Genomic DNA, 20808 nt, shown 5'->3' with positions numbered 1-20808 from the left:
TGCACGTATGGAACTTCATCACCCACAGGACGAAGCCTTCTCCTAAATAAATTAGGGTCAAGATTAGTGTGAGAAAGTGGTGCCTGTGTGGAGAGAGAGATGGGCAAGGGAAGGGAGGATTGTATAGGGTTCCTGTAGGGTTAGAAGGTTATAAGAATAAAGACTTCCTGACTTGGGGTGGGGGTGCGGGCAATAAAAAAAGGTGTCTGAATTGTTCCAATGTACATAAGTAAGAGAAGGATTGTATCAGATGTTTGTTTTTTTTAAACTATGCTGTTTTGGTTTGTGGTTTCTTCTTTTGAACCGCCAATAAAAATTGTTTTAAAATAACTGAATTTTGCAAAACATTCGACTACTCAGACCAGACTCGAGCTGTGTTTGGCTCCATTCTTATTAACCGTTTTGCAGTAAGCCTTAGGAGGAAACGGAGTGGAATGGCAGTGGATGCAATTTTTGTGAGGAAGAACTTTGGAAATTACCCCTGACGCAGCATTAGCGAAACGGGGGCTCCCTGTCGGGTCATGAAGTGAGAAGTGTCGCCCAGAGGAGGACACGATAGCAATAACCTTGAGCTAAGTGGTTTCGGGTGATACCCTCTTGAAAGACTTGTTACATTTGCATTCTACAGGATTTGGGGTTGCTCTAATAATTCCACTAAGAGTACACAGTACATTGATAGAAGTTATAGTGGACACACGAAGTAGACAGCAAACTACACAGTAGAACTGGTGATTTGTTATTTAACATACAGTTAGCAGTGGAGTTTTATTTGAAGCTACATGATGGCACACCAAGCTCAAGCCTTATAGTCCACTGAGGTGGACTGGTTGGGCGGCGACTCTGAGGCTTTTTCTCTCCACATTTAAAATATTTGATGAAGCTGACCACTGAGTGGGAGTTCCACAATATATTCACACAGGGAATGTGAGCCTGTGTTAGGAATTCCATTCTTAGTAAACCAAGTTGTTAGTAAGTACCTGAATCAATCTGCAAAGCATGTCAGCAAAGGTCACATTTCCCGCCCCATCCATATTTATTACTATGCATTGTTTGAGAACCTCTCTGGTTTTCCATCAAAGACAGTGCAATAAACAGAGTGGAGTAGAAAAAAAACCAAGTTTATCCATTGTGTATGTTTCGCTTTTTTTCTCCTTCCAGAACATATCTTACAAAAATTCAAAGGAACCTCTAAGAACACAAACAAGCATGAAAGTCAAAATTCTGTATTTACACCATTGCACAACAATCATGGTGATACAATCACAGTACAGATGTAAACGAAAGAAAAGCAGACAAGATAAAATGTACAAAAGGGATTTTTTTCCCTATTCTGTGCCCACAGGAAGTAAAAACGGTTCAATAAATCTGGCTCTATAGCAGAATGGAAATGGGACTTCCTTTCTGAGGTTTTTGCAACTACATTCAAAGCGGTTTACATATATTCAGGTACTTATTTTGCACCAGGGGCAATGGACGGTTAAGTGACTTGCCCAGAGTCACAAGGAGCTGCAGTGGGAATTGAACTCAGTTCCCCAGGATCAAAGTCCACTGCACTAACCACTAGGCTACTCCTCCACTAGCAACATTCCATGTAGAAGCCTGCCCTTGCAGATCAGCAATGCGGCCGCGCAGGCTTCTGTTTCTGTGAGTCTGACGTCCTGCACGTACACGGCCGCATTGCTGATCTGCAAGGGCAGGCTTCTACATGGAATGTTGCTAGTGGAATAGCAACATTAACATTCCATCAAGAATCTCCAATAGTAGCAACATTTCATGTAGAATCTCAAATAGGGAAAGGGAAATGGGACTTGATATACCACCTTTCTGAGGTTTTTGCAACTACATTCCAAGCGGTTTACATATAGTCAGGTATTTATTTTGCAACAGGGGCAATGGACGGTTAAGTGACTTGCCCAGGGTCACAAGGAGCTGCAGTGGGAATGGAATAAAACCGTTTTCTAATGCTAGATATGATAGGAATTCTAAACTTTGCTTTGGGTTGGAGATAGATTAATTTCACAGTGTACCACACCTTCTCCAGCAGACTATGAGGCAGATGCACTAAAGCTAAATGAGCCTTTAATGACTCTCCAACGAGGAAAATTTGATCCGTTGCATGCATCAAAGGGCTTTTACCGAGGAAGCCAGCAGCTAACGAAAACGGAATGGAGATGAGCAATTAGTGTGAAAACCCCATTGAAACGACATGCACTAACCTTTTCCGATTGCCTTTACGCAGGAAAAAGGCAGGAAATCTAACGAGAGGTCTGGACCTCTCGTTAGGACAGCTCTGTGCCAGGAAAAATCATTAAGTGAAAAAATAAACAAACTTTGAGCCAATCCCAGCGCATTAGCAGAGCTAAAAGCGCTGTGATTGGTCCAAAGGACGTCAGAAAACACATAAATAAATAAAAATAAAAAAAGGATCGGGAGGGGGCAAGGGCGCCAATCAGGAGCGTCCTGTACAGACGGCCTTGCCCCCCCCCGCTGCTCCCCACTTTCCGCCGCTCCCCCCACCCCGAAAAAGCAAAATTCAAGCAGCCCCTGCCCCCCTCCCTTCCTCACTACTCTCTCACCTCAGCTCCGCCTCCCGACATCCTCCGTCCTGTGCCCCGCCCCCTTTTGGGGTCGTCGCCGCCATTCCCCTCCTCCATCGGGCCCCCCTCCCTCTTACCGGGCCCGTGCAGCGCCTCTCTCCTCTGTCCGAAGGCGCTGCACGGGCAAGAAGAAAGCCTGATGCCTGCCTTCGCCCAGCTTCGATGGCGCGTCTTTCTCCTGCTGCGCCCGCCCCTGTCTGACGTCAGTAACCTAGCTGGGCGAAGGCAGGCATCAGGCTTTCTTCTTGCCCGTGCAGCGCCTTCGGACAGAGGAGAGAGGCGCTGCACGGGCCCGGTAAGAGGGAGGGGGGCCCGATGGAGGAGGGGAATGGCGGCGACGACCCCAAAAGGGGGCGGGGCACAGGACGGAGGATGTCGGGAGGCGGAGCTGAGGTGAGAGAGTAGTGAGGAAGGGAGAGGGGCAGGGGCTGCTTGAATTTTGCTTTTTCGGGGTGGGGGGAGCGGCGGAAAGTGGGGAGCAGCGGGGGGGGGGGGGGGGGGGGGGCAAGGCCGTCCGTACAGGACGCTCCTGATGAGCGCCCTTGCCCCCTCCTGACCCTTTTTTTAAATTTTTGTTTTGATTTGGGAGCCATGTGCTTGTGATTTGACTGTGTTTTGACTGTTTGTGGCATGCGCAGAGCAGCTAACATAACGCTTGGCTGCTCTGCGCATGATTTGGGGGCCGATTAACGATGTGTATTGTGATTCTTTGATACATTGTACGTTTCAATACCGATCTCAGCATGTGTGACTTTTTTTTTTGGTGCATTTTTCGTTATTTTAAAATCGTTAGGGACTTTAACGATTTAGATTTTTTTACGTTTGGTTGCTGCATCTGCCCCTATAATTCTTAATGGTTATGTAATTTTCTTGTGTAGTTTTTTTGATTCCCAAATAAGTCTGCTGCATTACTGAAGTTCTGTTGATACACTATCATAAGAAATCTTTGATCCTATGTGGTTGGAAAATTACAATACAAGGAAGGGTTGGATTCAAATTCACAGGCAGAGCTGTCACAAGGGGTGGTGGGCCAGTGGTGATGAAAGCAAGCTCTCACGTGGCCACATCATCAAAAAGGACCCACTCTTAGAAGCGAAGTGCACAGTCTCCTCTTGGATCAGCTGTAACATTGGAAAAAGACATCCCTCAATCACCATTTCAATTGACTGTTGTCCTGTCCATCTTGGAAGTCTGAAACAATAAATTTCCCTGCAAGGAAAAGGTTGACCCAGGCAATCAGCTGTTTAGATCTGGCATTCTTTGGGTGGAGAGGAACAATGGAACTTTTTCTCCCATACTACACCTATAGGAAAACTTTATTGAAAAGGCCCAGAAATCTGAAATAATCTTGAGGGAACTTAGCAGTCCCTATGAATGCTACATTTTCTGTCTTTCGTAGATTTCCCAGTGCTACATTTTAGGAGGTGGAGATGCTGCAGCAAACTGTGTCCACAACTCCAAGGACAGCGTTCCCAAGTCAGCGCAGAACAGCAATGCCTGCTGACCACACTCAAGAGTGCACACACACCAGGTTGCTCAGGGATCCATGATCTGTGGTCCCTGGTCAATAAATGCAATAGCTGGACTGAAGTAGAATTAGGTATGGGGAGTGTGAGGGAGCCCAAAAACCTGGGATACAATTAAGAAAGAAAACCTTTTAGTGGAAAAATGGTATGCTGTGGGAGAACTCACAATCTGCCATCATCTATGATATTTTTAAATCTGTGTGTGATCATCATTGCTGTACCTTTACAGTTTGACAGGCAGAAAAAAAAATACCCTGATTTGAGCAGTCATGAATAACAGAACAAACACTTTATAAAATAAATAAACCATCGTTTAATTCACCTGGAACTCTTCAATCACATTGGGAGCTTTATGTGCAGAAAAACCCAACATCGGCAAACTCTGTTGGCGGTTTTAACTTTAGCACCCTGTGCAACTGGCGGTTCTCAGTCCAAGTTGGAGAGAAAGGCATGATTTACTTAGGAGTTTTTCTGAGCAAGAGCGACTGGCCCAATAAACCATTGGTGAGGTATAAATCTTATGAATCTGGAAATCCGTACAACTATATCATAATTAAAAGAACAGTCTAAAAACAAATCACAGCTTCTTGTACCCACAATCCATCTGTAATCGATTCGATGGTCAGAACGGCTCAAACCGTTTCGAGGATCCAGCTTCATCGCCTCCTTCATGTGGACGCTTCCTGCTGCTGGAAGGCTGAAGAAAACAGTGAATAGGGGAAAGCAAACCTCAGGAGGGAATTAGAATTTATTGTAACTATACAGTTATAAGGACTACAGAACCAAGGTAATACCTATGAATCATGCCTATATGGCACCAGTAACAAATACCGAGGGATGAATTTCCAAAAGAATACACATGAGAAAACTACTGGGTCAACCCCCTGAAAAGTTTCTAGCATTCTGTAGACATGCTTTTATCTAATGGATATAACTGTAGACCCTATCTGTAAAAGACGCAAGTGCATTCTTAACTGCAGTCCAAGAGAGATTCTGACGTACAATAATGCTGCTCCAATACACAAAAATATTTGCAGTGTGACATTTTTCACCCAGCAGTTTCCACATTTTGGTGTGTGTGTGTGTGGGGGGGGGGGGGGGGGGGGGGGGGGAAAGAGATCTGGCACATGGACAGCACTTCAATAAAGGGGAGCCTGTTTAGAGCCCTGTGCTTACTTTCCTTTACAGAATACTAGTGTAACCGGGGACATACGTGCAGCTATGTTTTGGTACAAGCACCAGTGTAAGTGCTCATGCATAGATTTAGGAAAGGTGTATGTGTGTGTAACATAGTATTTCATAAGATACACGCTTAAGCGTGTACCCCACCCATGCTCTACTTGTGTGTGCAAGATGAATTTACAAAATAGAATGTAAATGACTAGAATACTGGCATTTACACACAGACTTGCTGCTGTGGATCCCTAATTGTGTTCAATTCTGGTCGCCGCATCTCAAGAAAGATATAGTAGAATTGGAAAAGGTGCAGCGAAGGGCGACTAAAATGATAGCGGGGATGGGACGACTTCCCTATGAAGGAAGACTAAGGAGGCTAGGGCTTTTCAGCTTGGAGAAGAGACGGCTGAGGGGAGACATGATAGAGGTATATAAAATAATGAGTGGAGTGGAACGTCTGTTCACGCTTTCCAAAAATACTAGGACTAGGGGGCGTGCGATGAAACTACAGTGTAGTAAATTTAAAACAAATCAGAGAAATGTTTTCTTCACCCAACGCTTGATTAAACTGTGGAATTCGTTGCCGGAGAACGTGGTGAAGGCGGTTAGCTTGACAGAGTTTAAAAAGGGGTTAGACTGTTTCCTAAAGGACAAGTCCATAAACCACTACTAAATGGACTTGGGGAAAAATCCACAATTCCAGGAACATATATAGAATGTTTGTACGTTGGGGAAGCTCGCCAGGTGCCCTTGGCCTGGATTGGCCGCTGTCGTGGACATGATGCTGGGCTCGATGGACCCTTGGTCTTTCCCAGTGTGGCATTACTTATGTACTTATGACATGATAGAGGTATATAAAATATTGAGTGGAGTGGAACAGGTGGATGTGAAGCGTTTCTTCATGCTTTCCAAAAATACTAGGACTAGGGGGCATGCGATGAAACTACAGTGTAGTAAATTTAAAACAAATCAGAGAAATGTTTTCTTCACCCAACGCTTGATTAAACTCTGGAATTCGTTGCCGGAGAACGTGGTGAAGGCGGTTAGCTTGGCAGAGTTTAAAAAGGGGTTGGACGGTTTCCTAAAGGACAAGTCCATAGATCGTTACTAAATGGACTTGGGAAAAATCCACAATTCCAGGAATAACATGTATAGAATGTTTGTACGTTTGGGAAGCTTGCCAGGTGCCCTTGGCCTGGATTGGCCGCTGTCGTGGACAGGATGCTGGGCTCGATGGACCCTTGGTCTTTTCCCAGTGTGGCATTACTTATGTACTTATGTCCTCTACTTGGCTCACTTTTATTACATAGAGCAGTGATTTAACCTATTGTGATGTCATAGTGGCTCATTCCACCAATAAGAGCCAACCTCATTAGTGATGTCACAATGGCTTGATTGTATATAGAATGTTTGTACGTTTGGGAAGCTCGCCAGGAGCCCTTGGCCTGGATTGGTCGCTGTCGTGGACAGGATGCTGGGCTCGATAGACCCTTGGTCTTTCCCAGTGTGGCATTACTTATGTACAGAATTACCTCCCATGTGTCTTCATTCACAAACACATGGGGCCGTTTTCCTCTCTCAAATTCCCTCCCAAATTACTTTGGTCCTCTCATAGCGGCAACAGTCCTCGGTCAGAGAGAACCCATGGCACAGCACCTTTTGGAACCCTGTAATCATGGGCCCCAAATCCAACTAGTCTGTATTGCCGCTGCACAACGGGTGTGACTAGGAAGCAGAGGACAGAGCCAGGAGTTGAACTCAGGTTCCCTGGCTCTAGAATACCTATAGTTCTATTTTTTTTTTCAACTTTGAAATTGAGACTTAACCAGCTTATAATCGAAAGTAATCGCCGGCTATTTCCCCGACACAAATCAGGATATGGCCGGCGATTTCGCAAAAGCGGCGAAAAGCGTATAATCGAAAGCTACATTTGTGATAGCTTCGCCGCTTTCCCTTCGCTGGCGAAAGTTCAAAGGGGCGTGTTGGCGGCGAAGCGAAGGCGGGACATGGGCAGGCTTGGGCGTGGCTACCAGATGGCCGGCTTTCGCGGATAATGGAAAAATAAGCAGTATTTCGCCGGGTTTACTTGGTCCTTTTACTTTCACAACCAAGCCTCAAAAAGGTGCCCCAACTGACCAGATGACCACCGGAGGGAATGGGGGGTGACCTCCCCTTACTCCCCCAGTGGTCGCCAACCCCCTCCCACACTAAAATTATTAAAATACAAACCTTTTTTGCCAGCCTGTATGCCAGCCTCAAATGTCATACCCAGCACCCTGACAGCAGTATGCAGGTCCCTGGAACAGTTGTTGTTGGTTGCAGTGGACTGCAGAAAGGCAGAGCCAGGCCCATCCCCCCCCCCCCCCCCCCCCCCACCTGTTCCACTTGTGGTGGGTAATGTTGAGCCCTCCCAAACCCCCCAAAACCCACTGTACCCACATGTAGGTGCCCCCCTTCAGCCCTTAGGGCTAGGGTAATGGTGCACACTTGTGGGCAGTGGGTTTTGGAGGGGATTTGGGGGACTCATCACACAAGGGAAGGGTGCTATGCACCTGGAAGCTAATTTGGTTGTTTATAAAAGATGTTTGAAGTGCCCCCTAGGGTGCCCGGTTGGTGTCCTGGCATGTGAGGGGGACCATTGCACTACAAATGCTGGCTCCACCCACGGCCAAATGCCTTGGATTTCGCCGGATTTGAGATCGCCGGCAGTTTTTTCCATTATCGCGGAGAAACAAAAGTGGCTTTCTCAAACCTGGCGAAATCCAAGGCATTTGGCCGGCCCACACTGTATTATCGAAAAAAAAGATGGCCGGCCATCTTTTTTGAAAATACGGTTCTGGCCGGCTGTTGCGCCACCGCCAAAATAGATCGCCGGCGACCTATTTCGCCAGCGACGTTCGATTATTCCCCTCTTAGTTACTTATACAGAGCCTGGAACTGGAAGGATAAGCTAAAATTTTCGAATAATGCAGGGTTACGGAAACTGAACCATCTGGCTGGTGACTCAGGGTCAGGGCTAAAGCAGATGAGTCACATATCATCAGGTAGATCAAGGTTGTACAGCAAGGGCAAAGATGTGCTGCACTATTTAGTGGAAAGGGGGGAGGGGCAGAGAGGTGAATTAGAGATAACCTAGAAATCATTTTCTCCTGATGTTGCTTCCATCTTTACTGGAAAACAAAAAAAGCAGATCGTGTAGAAATGAAATGCAATTTATTTAAACAATACAACAATATTTATATGAGTACAAACAGCCCGACACAGGCCGTGTTTCGCCCAACTGGGCTGCTTCAGGGGCTATACAGAAAATCCTTTGTTGCCAAATATAAGGCAAAATGTAGAAATCATGCATCAAGGGTTGGTTTGGAAAAAAACAGCTGAGTCAGAGATTTCAAAACGTGATCCACTGATATGGAGCCAGTGCTTCGGTCACATATCTCTGGGTTTGCTGAAAAAACTTTTTTCAGCAAACCCAGAGATATGTGACCGAAGCACTGGCTCCATATCAGTGGATCACGTTTTGAAATCTCTGACTCAGCTGTTTTTTTCCAAACCAACCCTTGATGCATAGGTTTTTTCCAAACCAACCCTTGATGCATGATTTCTACATTTTGCCTTATATTTGGCAACAAAGGATTTTCTGTATAGCCCCTGAAGCAGCCCAGTTGGGTGAAACACGGCCTGTGTCGGGCTGTTTGTACTCATATAAATATTGTTGTATTGTTTAAATAAATTGCATTTCATTTCTACACGATCTGCTTTTTTTGTTTTCCATCTTGGAGTTTGCAGACCGTCTGCCTTCGTGCTTTCTTGGCCGCTTCCATCTTTACTACAGCAATAAACCCAATTATATTAATAAGATTTTATAAATTTATAGTAAAAAGTAACCCCCCTCTATTAAGTAAATACCTGAATTTGTACGGCCCAATCATTTCCTTCTATTCATTTGGCCTCTATTGCACTAGTGTCAGGCTTTTTTTTTTTTATTTGCAATGACATAATGTTTATTATGTTACATATGTTATCGTCACCTCAGTCCAGTCACAGTTGTCAGCAAAAGACCATAAGCCACAGTTCCATTCAGAGCCCACCTATCATGGACCTTAAATCTGGGCACCAGCTTTCACTGTTGAGTGATGACCAAGAATTCCCTTTCCCCTCAGGGCTTTGAAAATGGACTCTGCAGCATTTCTCACCCTGGCTGGCTCAGGGAGCAGAGGCTGGGACCAAGAATCAAAGCCAGGTTTTCTGCATGCCAATGTCCAATACTTGCCACTGAGCTGGGCCAGTAAATAACCAAATTTATGACGACACAATCAAAATTATGAACATTTTATCATACACGGCAAAGTAGAAAACCTCAGAACAGAGATGAAAAGAAAGTGAGAGATTGATTGATTAAGCCACCTAAACAAATTAATGCATGAGAAAAACCATGTTGAGTCAGACCAAGGACCATTGAGTCCAGCATCCTGCCTCCAACAGGTACCAGTCCAGGTCATAAGAACTCAGCAGATCCCAAAAAGTCTATTTATTTCCCATAGCTCATTCCCAGGGATGAAAAAGATCATCACGCACATTCCTCAATCTCCACTATCCTAACTGTAAAGGGCTAAAATATAAATCCGCATACGCGACCAGTTTCTCATACATCTGCACGCAACTATGGAACGCACTACCGAAAACCATAAAAACAACGAAAGACCTAACCATTTTCCGAAGGCTACTGAAAACAGATCTTTTCAAGAAGGTGTACCATAAACATCCAGCCTAATTACCAAATAATAACATTATACACGATCTATACAAAATCGAACTTTTATCACTACTACTACTACTACTTAACATTTCTAGAGCGCTACTAGGGTTACGCAGCGCTGTACAATTTAACACATGACTGCCTAACCTCTCTGCTATTAATGATCAAGCACTACCACTTTAAACCTTATGTCAAATCGGATCTCTCTATAGTCGATGACCTAATGTATGTTACAACCCAATTCATTGCTCAGGAACCTTCATGCAATACCATAATGTAGTCCTCTTTACCATGTATGTGTGCACAGGACATATATATATACCACGATCTGTTCGATATATACTATGTTCCATGTATATTACCATGTATGTATGCACCTAAAAGCAATACCATTGTATTCTGCTACCCGGAAATGGCAAACGCCATTATGGCAAATGTAAGCCACATTGAGCCTGCAAATTGGTGGGAAAATGTGGGATACAAATGCTATAAATAAATAAAAACAATGGCTCTCCAAGTTTATCTGGCTAATAATTCATCAAACAGTTAAACATATATAGAAAGCTGCAAGATACATAGAAGGAAGTAAAAAACAGAGAAAAGGGGGACAAGGGTTAAAGAAGCTTGGGCAGAGTATGGGATACAAAAGGAGCTTTACTTTTTTTTACCATTTAAGCAAAATTAAAAAGAATACCTGCATCAGAGGTGGAGGCATGGAGGTAGCATCCGTGCTCATTAACCTGTGAGCTATGGCTTTCATATCTTCATCCTGAAAGAATTTAGAAAACCAGAGATACTGCACACACCATGCACAATGATATTAGCTTCTAAAGACTACAAGAGTGTAATGCCTTCCTATAATCATGAAGTTCTGAGTCTGCTTATTTCAGCACACCCAAAGGTCAGGACATTTGAGCACTTCTTTTAGGAATGCTCTAGGTGTTGTATAGAAAACCATCAGACTGAACAGATTTAGTAAAAAGCAGCAACCCCTGGGGTTGGAGTCTCCTATCAGAAGGGAAAGACCTGCCATGAAAGCAGTATGCACAGCCCCAGTGATGGAAGGCAGACCATCTGCTACTACAGACATCATGTCCACCTGAAGGAGCGGTGTTGCATTACAGTCTTAAAACATTCTCTTCTCCCCCTCCCCCCAAGTCCTCCTGGTCGATGAGGGTGCAAGGCTCCTGGATATGCCATCTAGTGTGGGGATCTACAAAAAAATGTTCCCAATAGAGTTAATTTTATTTTAGTTTTCAACTTTTTTTTATTGATGACAGAACTTAAACAGATGCAAAGTTTTTCCGAAGGGCATTACCATAAAGCAGAGTATCATACAGGATGTCATCATAATTTGATATTTTATCCCCCTCTCCCTTCCCCTCCCCCCACACCCTATGAACCATTCCCCACACAAAAAGACTACGGAGGCTAGGGCTATACAGCTTGGAGAAGAGACGGCTGAGGGGAGACATGATAGAGGTATATAAAATAATGAGTGGAGTGGAACAGGTGGATGTGAAGCGTCTGTTCACGCTTTCCAAAAATACTAGGACTAGGGGGCATGCGATGAAACTACAGTGTAGTAAATTTAAAACAAATCGGAGAAAATTTTCTTCACCCAACGTGTAATTAAACTCTGGAATTCGTTGCCGGAGAAAGTGGTGAAGGCGGTTAGCTTAGCAGAGTTTAAAAAGGGGTAGGACGGTTTCCTAAAGGACAAGTCCATAAACCGCTACTAAACGGACTTGGAAAAATCCAAAATTCCAGGAATAACATGTATAGAATGTGTTTGTACGTTTGGGAAGCTTGCCAGGTGCCCTTGGCCTGGATTGGCCGCTGTCGTGGACAGGATGCTGGGCTTGATGGACCCTTGGTCTTTTCCCAGTATGGCATTACTTATGTACTTCCCCCCTATAACCCTTTCCTCCCCCAGCCCCCCTGGACTTGGACTCTTATAGTCCAGGCGCCCCCCCCCCCCCCCCAGGAAGCCTCCATCTACTACTATTCAGGATGAGGCACAGGAACTCCTCCAAAAACCTCGTATGATGTTACAGTAAATAGTAGACTACGCCCGCGAGGGCTCAATCTGTATACATACAGATTCCAAATTTTCAGAAAATTCCTTTTCCTAGAGTAATTTTATTTTAATAAATTTATGTTATATAACCCAATACTAGCTCTCATGGCGCATGCAGGCAATTTATAAACCACTGTAATATGCATAAAAATAACTACAAAATATTGTGCAGTTTCAGGTTCCACATAAATCAAGAATACCAAAACAAAAGATTCAGGATGCCACTCTCAAACACTATCCTTATCCACCAAATCTGTAGACTGGGCAAAACTCAGAGCAGAATTAAAATCTTTTCTTATGTACCTTCTACCTATACAAAATTTAGAGATACAGTGTTATGTATCTCCACCTATACAGAGTTAGGTTTATCTATAGAGATCTAATTTTATAAGATCTCTTTCTCTCTATGATGCAGATTTCCCTCAGAGAGTCTACAAAGCACACACAAAAAAATCTTGTTTTCCCAACTGCTACATAGTGCTTTCAAATAGTGCTACAGGCCAGTCTAGTGACAAGTGCTGTGTACTGCCAAAGAGAAGGTCTCCAGTTTGATCCCCGAGTTGCATCTTCTGTCCCCATCTTTCCCAGGGACAACTAATGACCAGATTTAGAGCCATGAATACAGGATTCTGGAAGACGCATCAGCGCATGAGCCTTGGCCCAGGACCAGATCAGATGAGTTAGAGGAGTTAAGATGTGGGGAAACCAAAGGGGGGGGGGGTAGTCCCCAGAAGTAGTTGTGAATGAAGGCTTTCGGTGTCCGACCCCAGCCTTGGTGTCAACTGAGCCGAGGGTAAAAGTAGTGGAACACAACCGTCAATGCAGAAAATACATTCAAAACAGTTATTTTAAGGACACCACCTGGATACTGCACACTTCCATCTGCAGTATCAGAGAACTGCACAAAGAAAGTAAATTTAATAGGCTCAACAAAAATGTTGGGAGCATGGTTGTGGAACAGACAGTTCTTTGTACACACCAAAGCCCAAACAAATACAAGGCAAATTATTTTTATTCTTTTTAAGGTTGCACACCCATGAGCTAACATTTTAGCATAACCAGCTTTACACTTACCCAGTGGCGTAGGAAGGGTGGGGCGGTGGGGGCGGTCCACCCCGGGTGCACGCTGCTGGAGGGTGCAGACAGCAGCCGCGCGCCTGTCGGCTCCGCTGGTTCCCTGCTCCCTCTGCCCCGGAACAGGTTACTTCCTGTTCCGGGGCAGAGGGAGCCAGCGGAGCCGACAGGTGCGCGGCTGATCTCTGCACCCTCCAGCACCCAAGAATGCACCGGGAGGGGGGGGGGTGTCGTGCTGCACCCTGGGGGGACGGACGCCGCTGCACCGGGGGGGGGGGGGGGGGGGGGGGGGGGGGGGTGCGCAGCGGTGATCCACCCCGGGTGACAGCCGACCTAGGATCGCCACTGCACTTAGCAGTACAGTGAGCCACCCTACAACACACCTTATAAACTTAGAGGAATGAGTTTGTAAGCTATTAGGAGGTACAACAGGAGGACTGTGAGCCTTCTCTATCAGACTTTATTGATTGTAATGTGTGGCCCACTTTGAGTAGTGAACTGGACTAGAAGCACAATCAAATCATTTCACTTCATTTCCAGTGCCATTATCATACAACAAGACGATGCACTTTATATATAGACTGCCAACTCTTACCTGGAACCATGCATGCTCCAAGGCTTGCTTTGTTGTGAGTCGTTTCTCTGGATCAGTCACCAGCAACTTTTTTACCAGATCTAAAGCTGATTAAAAAAAAACACAACAACATTGAAAAAAAAAAAGAAAAGAAAACCAATTTGAGTTGCGTCAATGCTGAAGAACGGCTCTCTGATCCACACAAGAGTGCAAATTTCAACAGATGTACATCCTGAATGAAAATTTCCCTCAAATGTGGCTGAGAGAACACGCAGGTGCATACTTTTAGTCATGGGAAGTAGAAATTTAAGTCTTACCTGATAAATGCTCTTTCCATTAGTCCTTCCCACTATTCCAAAACCTGTGAGAAATGTGTGTCCATCATCTAGCAGGTGGAGACAGAGAACTGAAAACTGAGGTGAGACATCTCTCTCTCTTGGCATCCAGTCCAGCTCCTCAGTATCTGCATAGACAAGCAGTAAAGAGAAACTCAAGAGCAAACTCAACCTTAACTAACCTGACACTAAGCCAGACAAGCAAATGTGTGGACATCTCTCCTCTGGACAACTTATACAGAACAAGAGGCATGCGGGAAGCAACATGCAAGGAGACAGTCATTATTTGACCCATTCCTTTGCACCAACTAAAGGTCTCAGAAACCTCGGGCGGGCCTCTGGAATAGTGGGAAGGGCTAATGGAAAGAAAATTATCAGGTAACACCTTTCTCCTTCCATTATGCAGCTTCCTATTATTCCGGAACCTGTGGGATGTTTAAAAACAATCCCTGGAGTAGGTAGGATCGTGGCGCCGCCTCCCTGAGGGCCAAAACCCCAAAACTAGCTTCCGAGCATGCCACAACATCCACCCTATAATGCTTAGCAAAGGTATGCAGCATCGACCACGTCACCACCTTGCAATTATCCACCGGAGATGTTAAGGTAGTCTCCGCTCAGGATGTCGCTGTAAACCTCATAGAATGAGCCTGCAAGCAAATAAGCTGACGCAATAGTCTCCTTCAGCCATCTAGCCACGAGGCCAAACCTCTGTTTATCAAAAGCATAAGGAGTCTGTCCGATTTGCGAAACTCATTCATGACTTCCAGATATCTAATGGGGACTGTACACTTCAGGGAAGAATACCGAGCCTCTTCATACTCTGTAAAAGGACAGAAGTTATTGAGATGAAATGCCGATATCTCTTTCAGAAGAAAGAAAGGAGACCCCTGCTTCTGAAAAGGAGAGAAAGATTCTGACAAAAGAGCCTGAAGCTCCGAAACCCTACGTGCCGATGCAACAGCCGCCAACAATGCCGCCTTTAGTGTAAGATCTTTGATGGAGGCCTTCTAGCGTGGCTGAAAAGGAGGCTTCTGAAGAGCCCCAAAGACTAAATTAAGTTTCCACTCTGGACATGGCATACAAAAGAGAGGCTTAAATGATGGCTCCTCTCAACAGACCAAGACCACATTAGAGGTCTAAATGAGATCTTTTAGGAGCCGCTGGAGCAGCAGGGCAAAAAAACTGAAGCACAATGCAGCAATTCTGATTGTTACTACTTCAGTAAATAAGCCTGGTATAAGAGCAATATATATATATATATATATATATATATATATATGGCAGCTGTGTTTCACACATGATCAGAGGCTGTTCCTCACTGCCAGTGGGCCCCGGACAAAATGGAACCTGTTCCCGCACACTCTTGTATCAAACTGCACACCATTCCCACTGGAGAGCCCGAAGTCTTCGGCATATTCGGATGCTGACCAAGTCCAAAGACGTGCTTGCTGTCAACCTTTTACTCCACATCCTGCAGGATTCCCGGCTTGCATGCACTGCAACACTGACGTCGGCCGGCGGGTCCCACAGAGGGAACATTGCTTAAACCACCTCTGTGGGAGTCGCCATTCACCCCATCTGTCACAAGTGCAGCACAATGCAGTTCCAAGCAGTGAGTCAGGAAACCCTCCCTGTAACAAGCAGGACTTGCAGACCCTCATGCTATTCTGAGTCAGACTTTAGTTGGACTTACCACTGCTGGCTGCTCCCTCCAAATTCATAGTCTCCACAGATTTTACTCCAGATGAGAAAGGATCAGGACTGATGCTCCGTCCCATGCTCTTCAGAAAACCTCTTTCCTTTATTTATTTATTTTTTTTTTTTTAAAAAGGTTGTGCGGGAATAGAAAAGCTTCATAGGAAACAGGAGAGGTGAAGGGAGGGAAGAAGTAAATTTGCAGGACACCAGAGACAGGGATCTCAAGATATGACTCTGCAGACTCAAGCCACCAGCTAAACTCAGCTGACCAACCGGACAAGGAGCAAAACACTCAGAAACAGAGGCTGAAAAGTGTATCCAACCACCTGCTAGATATTGAAGAGCTGGACTGGATGCCAAGAGAAATACGTCTCAGCTGAGTTTTCAGTTCTCTATCTCCACCTGCTGGTTGAAGGACACAACTATCCCACAGGTACTGAAATAGTAGGAAGCTACATAACGGAAAAGGGCATTCCTGTGGGCAGACTTTGGCCTGGAGAAGAAAACTGACTTGTATAGTCAATCCTCAAATATATGCATGCTATTTTGTCCTCATTCTGCCACCTACACAAACAGTAGATGAAAAGTATGTGGACACATTTAACATGTGCATTCTGCAATTCTTTATTTCCAGAGAAAAGCAACGCACCATATACTTTTTTTTAAAAAATGTTCCTCAACTGTGAATTAAAAAGAGTCCACACAGGGGATAAATTTTATAAAGGTACTTATATACTTGCCATGTGTAGGCATTGCCGGGGGGGTGTAGTTTGAGTAGGAACAGAATTGTGATGCATGTGTGTATTTAATAAAATGCACAAATACATGCATAGATTATCTTATAAGGGGGTGCCAAGTTTAAGAGGGCAAATGGTATTATTTTATAAAAACACACAAAGGCACCTATTTCTCTATAAAATACTAATATAAGCAGCAGAAATCATAACTACACTGCAGGCATAGACGGTTACATGTGCTTGACAGCAAGTGTTAAAACAAAGTGGCAACTAGTTTTGTAAGTCCTGGAAGCTTTGAACAACCAATAAAATACTGTTTTTATTCAAAAGGTCTGCTTCCTTTTCTAGATTTAAGTATGTGTATAAATTAACATTTTATAATCTGCCATCTGCTCAAACAACTCCGTACCTGCCCACCAGCAAAGCACACACCATCATTCATGTCAATGAGCGTACTTTTATGCCAGTTGGAATTTAACAACAGACCGTTGGCATTCATATGCGTTGAAATATGTGCAAAAGACGTTACAAAATTTCCTCAAAATTCTTTCAAGCCAGGGTCGTTATGCTGATATTAGCCCTCTCCTCTAGTCACTATCCGTTTCCGCATACAGTTCAAACTCTTCTTATTGACCTATAAGTGCATTCACTCTGCAGCTCCTCAGTACCTCTCCACTCTCATCTCTCCCTACATTCCTCCCCGGAAACTCCATTCCCTGGGTAAATCTCTCTTATCTGCTCCCTTCTCCTCCACCGCTAACTCCAGACTCTGTTCCTTTTATCTTGCTGCACCATATGCCTGGAATAGACTTCCTGAGCCAGTACGTCAAGCTCCATCTCTGCCCGTCTTCAAATCTAAGCTAAAAGCCCACCTTTTTGATGCTGCTTTTAAATCCTTACCCTTGTTCACTTGTTCAGAACCCTTATTTTTATCATTCTCACTTTAATATTCCCTTATCTCTTGTTTGTCTGTCCTAATTAGACTGTAAGCTCTGTCGAGCAGGGACTGTCTCTTCATGTTCAAGTGTACAGCGCTGCGTACGTCTAGTAGCGCTTTAGAAATGATAAGTACTAGTAGTAATTACTCAAAAAAAGGATAGCAAAAAAATCTTACCACTAGCTAATATCAATTTTGCCAAAAAGCTGTCAGTAGGAAGTGATCACGATAGCATACAGAATAATATTTAAAATAATCAGAGACTTCAACTGCCCAGGGGAGGCTTCTATCACAAGTCTCTGTGAACCAGAAAAAAAAAAAAAAAGTGGTAAAATATAACTCTATGGAGAAAAAACTACCACTCTAAAAAAACCTAGTATCAAAAATTAAAGACAAAATGCTAACTTGATCATTTCCATTTGAAACAAAAATATTTTTTAAGGCGGACTTATGAAAAATCTTAAAATGTAAGAAACAAACTCTACACCACTGTGCAAGGCATTAAACATAGCAAGTCAAGTGAGTTTTGGCACAGGAATAAGCTACAGTAAATGAATCTCGCCTTGATGAACTAAATTAATCGCATAGCTCAAAACTGTTATGTTATGCTATATAACATGTATTACAGCCCACCCAACACCTACTCAGTTTGAGGTGGATTACAAATAGCAAAGAGTGAGTTTTAGAAAAGTGCTCTCCAAACCGTAACTATGTGGACTATTTAAATAAGCATCACCATGGTGGGAAAGACCGAAGGCCCATCAAACCCAGTATCCTGTTCCCAACAATGGCGATTCCAGATCAAAAGTAACTAGGCAAGATCCTAAAAGAGTAAAACAGGATTTTATGCCGCTTATCCAGAACATATAAGCAGTGGATTTTCCCCAAGTCTGTCTTAAAATTGGCTTACAGACTTTTCTCTTAGGAACCTGTTCAAACCTTTTTTTAAACCATACTGTGCTAATCGCTTTTATCACATTCTCTGGCAGCGAATACCAAAGTTTTAATTACACGTTGAGTGAAGACATAGTAACATAGTAGAAGACGGCAGAAAAAGACCTGCACGGTCCATCCAGTCTACCCAAGATAACTCATATGTGCTACTTTTTGTGTATACCCTACTTTGATTTGTACCTGCGTTCTTCAGGGCACAGACCGTATAAGTCTACCCAGCACTATCCCCGCCTCCCAACCACCAGCCCTGCCTCCCAACCACCGGCTCTGGCACAGACCGTATAAGTCTGCCCAGCACTATCCCCGCCTCCCAAGACATTTTCTACAATTTGTTTTAAATTTGCTAATTAGTAGCTTCATTGCATCATTCTAACTTTCACCATCACCTTTTCTACCCATTTGGTCACCTTAAGATCATCACGTGATCACACTGTGTGGCTCCAGCTTAGAGAGCCAAATTGCAGTGTTTAATGTTTAATAAAGGCTTCATATACCACCTTTCTTAAAAGAAAACCAAAGCGGTGTACAATCAATAAACAAATCAGAAAAGGAAAGGAACTACAAAATGATAGGAAAGAACAGGGCATAGAAAGGAGGAGGTTAAGACAGGGCGCAGAAAAATGTTGAGGCAGACATGGGGGGTGCTACAGACAGATCTTTTTCAGAAACAGAGCAAGGTAGGTGGAAGAGAGAGAGAGAGAGAGAGAGAGAGAGAGAGACTGCATGCATGAAGACTAGTGGGGGAGGGGTGTATGTGAAAGAGACTGGATGGGACCCAGGGCCATGGTGATATGAAATAAAGAAGCAATTGCCTCATTGCGTCAACTATCAAGTATAAATATGTTAAAAAAGCAGGTGTCCTAGCAAAGACCCCTGGGGAATTCCACTATCCACTCTTTTCCATTAGCTCTACTTTCTGTTTTCTATCTTTTAAACAATTTTTAATCCACAGTAGGACATGACCTCCTATCCCATGACTTTCTGATTTCCTCAGGTATCTTTCATGAAGTACAAGCAGTTAAGCCCATTAAAACGGGCAAAAGATTTTTTTATTTCTGAAATGTAATTTAAAAGTTGATGAACGTAATGTGAGAGAGAGAGAGAGAGATATGCTAGGAGTCCCTGTGAAAGTGGAGGGTCAGTGGCTCCTTATAGCCAGTTGTTTGAGGCAGCAAAGCAGGGCTCGTTTTTGAGGTGTGAGAGAGAGCCCCTGTGACAGTGAAGGGTCAGTCGCTCCTTATAGCCAGTTGTTGAGAGAGAGTGAGAGTGTGTGTGAATTCCCCAACTGGTGTTAGGAATATCATAGCTTTCTTTGCGGTGTGGCTGGGGCACAGGTTTTATTTCCATCCCCTTCGTCGAGGCCGGTCTTGCCTGTCACTTCCCTGTTTTGAAACGTTCTGCGGAAACTCTGATTTTAGTTTCCCATTTGTCTGAGTGTGTGTGCGCGTCTATCTGCAAGAGAGAGTGAGTGTATATGTGATGGAGGCTCTGAGCGGCGCTGACCCCAAGCTGCAGCAGGCGCGGCGGCTGCACCGAGCCCCCTCCCCAGTGCGCCCCTTCCTGCGGGACTCGCGCACCTCCCCGGCCAAGCTTCCTCCACCGCCCCCCGAATCCCCGCACCTTTCCGCTAAGCCGCCCCGCCGCAGCACCCCCCCCCCCCCGTGCCAAGAATAAACCCAGGCTGGCCAGAAGCACCGGCAAGAAAGCAGTCTGAGCCCCGCCAGGTCCAGCCGAGCCCCCACCCAGGAAAGCCACCCCGGGGGATGGTGGCAGAGGGAAGCGCCCGGCTCCTAGCCCGGCCTGCGGTCACAGCAGCAGCAGGTCACTGGACCTGTCGGACTGCGCCTCGGAGCCGCTGTCGGACGATCCCCACCCGGTGCTTGCCGGTCACCCGCAGCTCTCTGTCCCCGCTGGCAATGATCGTCCGCAGCAGTAGCAGCCGGTCAGGAGCGGTGGCATGGCCTGCCCCTAGTGTGTGACTAACTACAGCTGAGATTTGAACTGTTAGCATTTGTGGAGAATGTCCACTTGGAGAGACCTGTGACGTGACGCCTGCGCAGAACAGCTGTGCTGTTCTGTGCATGCACGGCACGTCGGTCAGCGCTCATTTATATAGTAGGACTAGTCCATTAGTGGAATGCAGATCATAGTACGAGAGGTAACAGTGATCGTAACATGATCAAATTTGAGCTACCTGGAGTAAAGTCACTTAAAGAAATCTACAGTAGCAGCATTTAATTTTTGCAAGGGCGACTACAACAAAAATAAGGAAAACGGTTAAAAAGAAGCTAAAAGGTTCGGCCGCAAAAGTTTGGACTTTAAATCAGGCATGGACATGGTTTAAAAATACCACTGTCAAAG

The 20808-nt window shown here is 44.7% G+C and overlaps 1 protein-coding gene across 3 annotated transcripts in view; it reads right to left on the bottom strand.

Annotated features, from left to right (window-relative positions):
• Positions 1-1981: 1981 nt before the first annotated feature.
• The window catches only part of CHEK2 (checkpoint kinase 2), a 76343-nt gene continuing 57516 nt past the window's right edge, over positions 1982-20808 (bottom strand). For 2 of the 3 annotated variants that reach the window (XM_030218233.1, XM_030218234.1), the window contains exons 13-15: positions 13808-13893; positions 10753-10827; positions 3429-4820 (exon numbers count right to left, since the gene is read on the bottom strand). In XM_030218233.1, the coding sequence (XP_030074093.1) occupies positions 4746-4820; positions 10753-10827; positions 13808-13893 (236 nt within the window). In that variant the 3' untranslated portion in view covers positions 3429-4745. Of the gene's footprint in view, positions 1993-3428; positions 4821-10752; positions 10828-13807; positions 13894-20808 lie in introns of those variants that run through there. The other variant, XR_003943767.1, reaches the window with a different exon arrangement.

This window comes from Microcaecilia unicolor, chromosome 11, assembly GCF_901765095.1.
Source record: "Microcaecilia unicolor chromosome 11, aMicUni1.1, whole genome shotgun sequence".
Lineage (NCBI taxonomy): Eukaryota > Metazoa > Chordata > Amphibia > Gymnophiona > Siphonopidae > Microcaecilia > Microcaecilia unicolor.
Note: the sequence above shows the minus strand (reverse complement) of the source record. Positions and strands in the feature narration are given on the sequence as shown.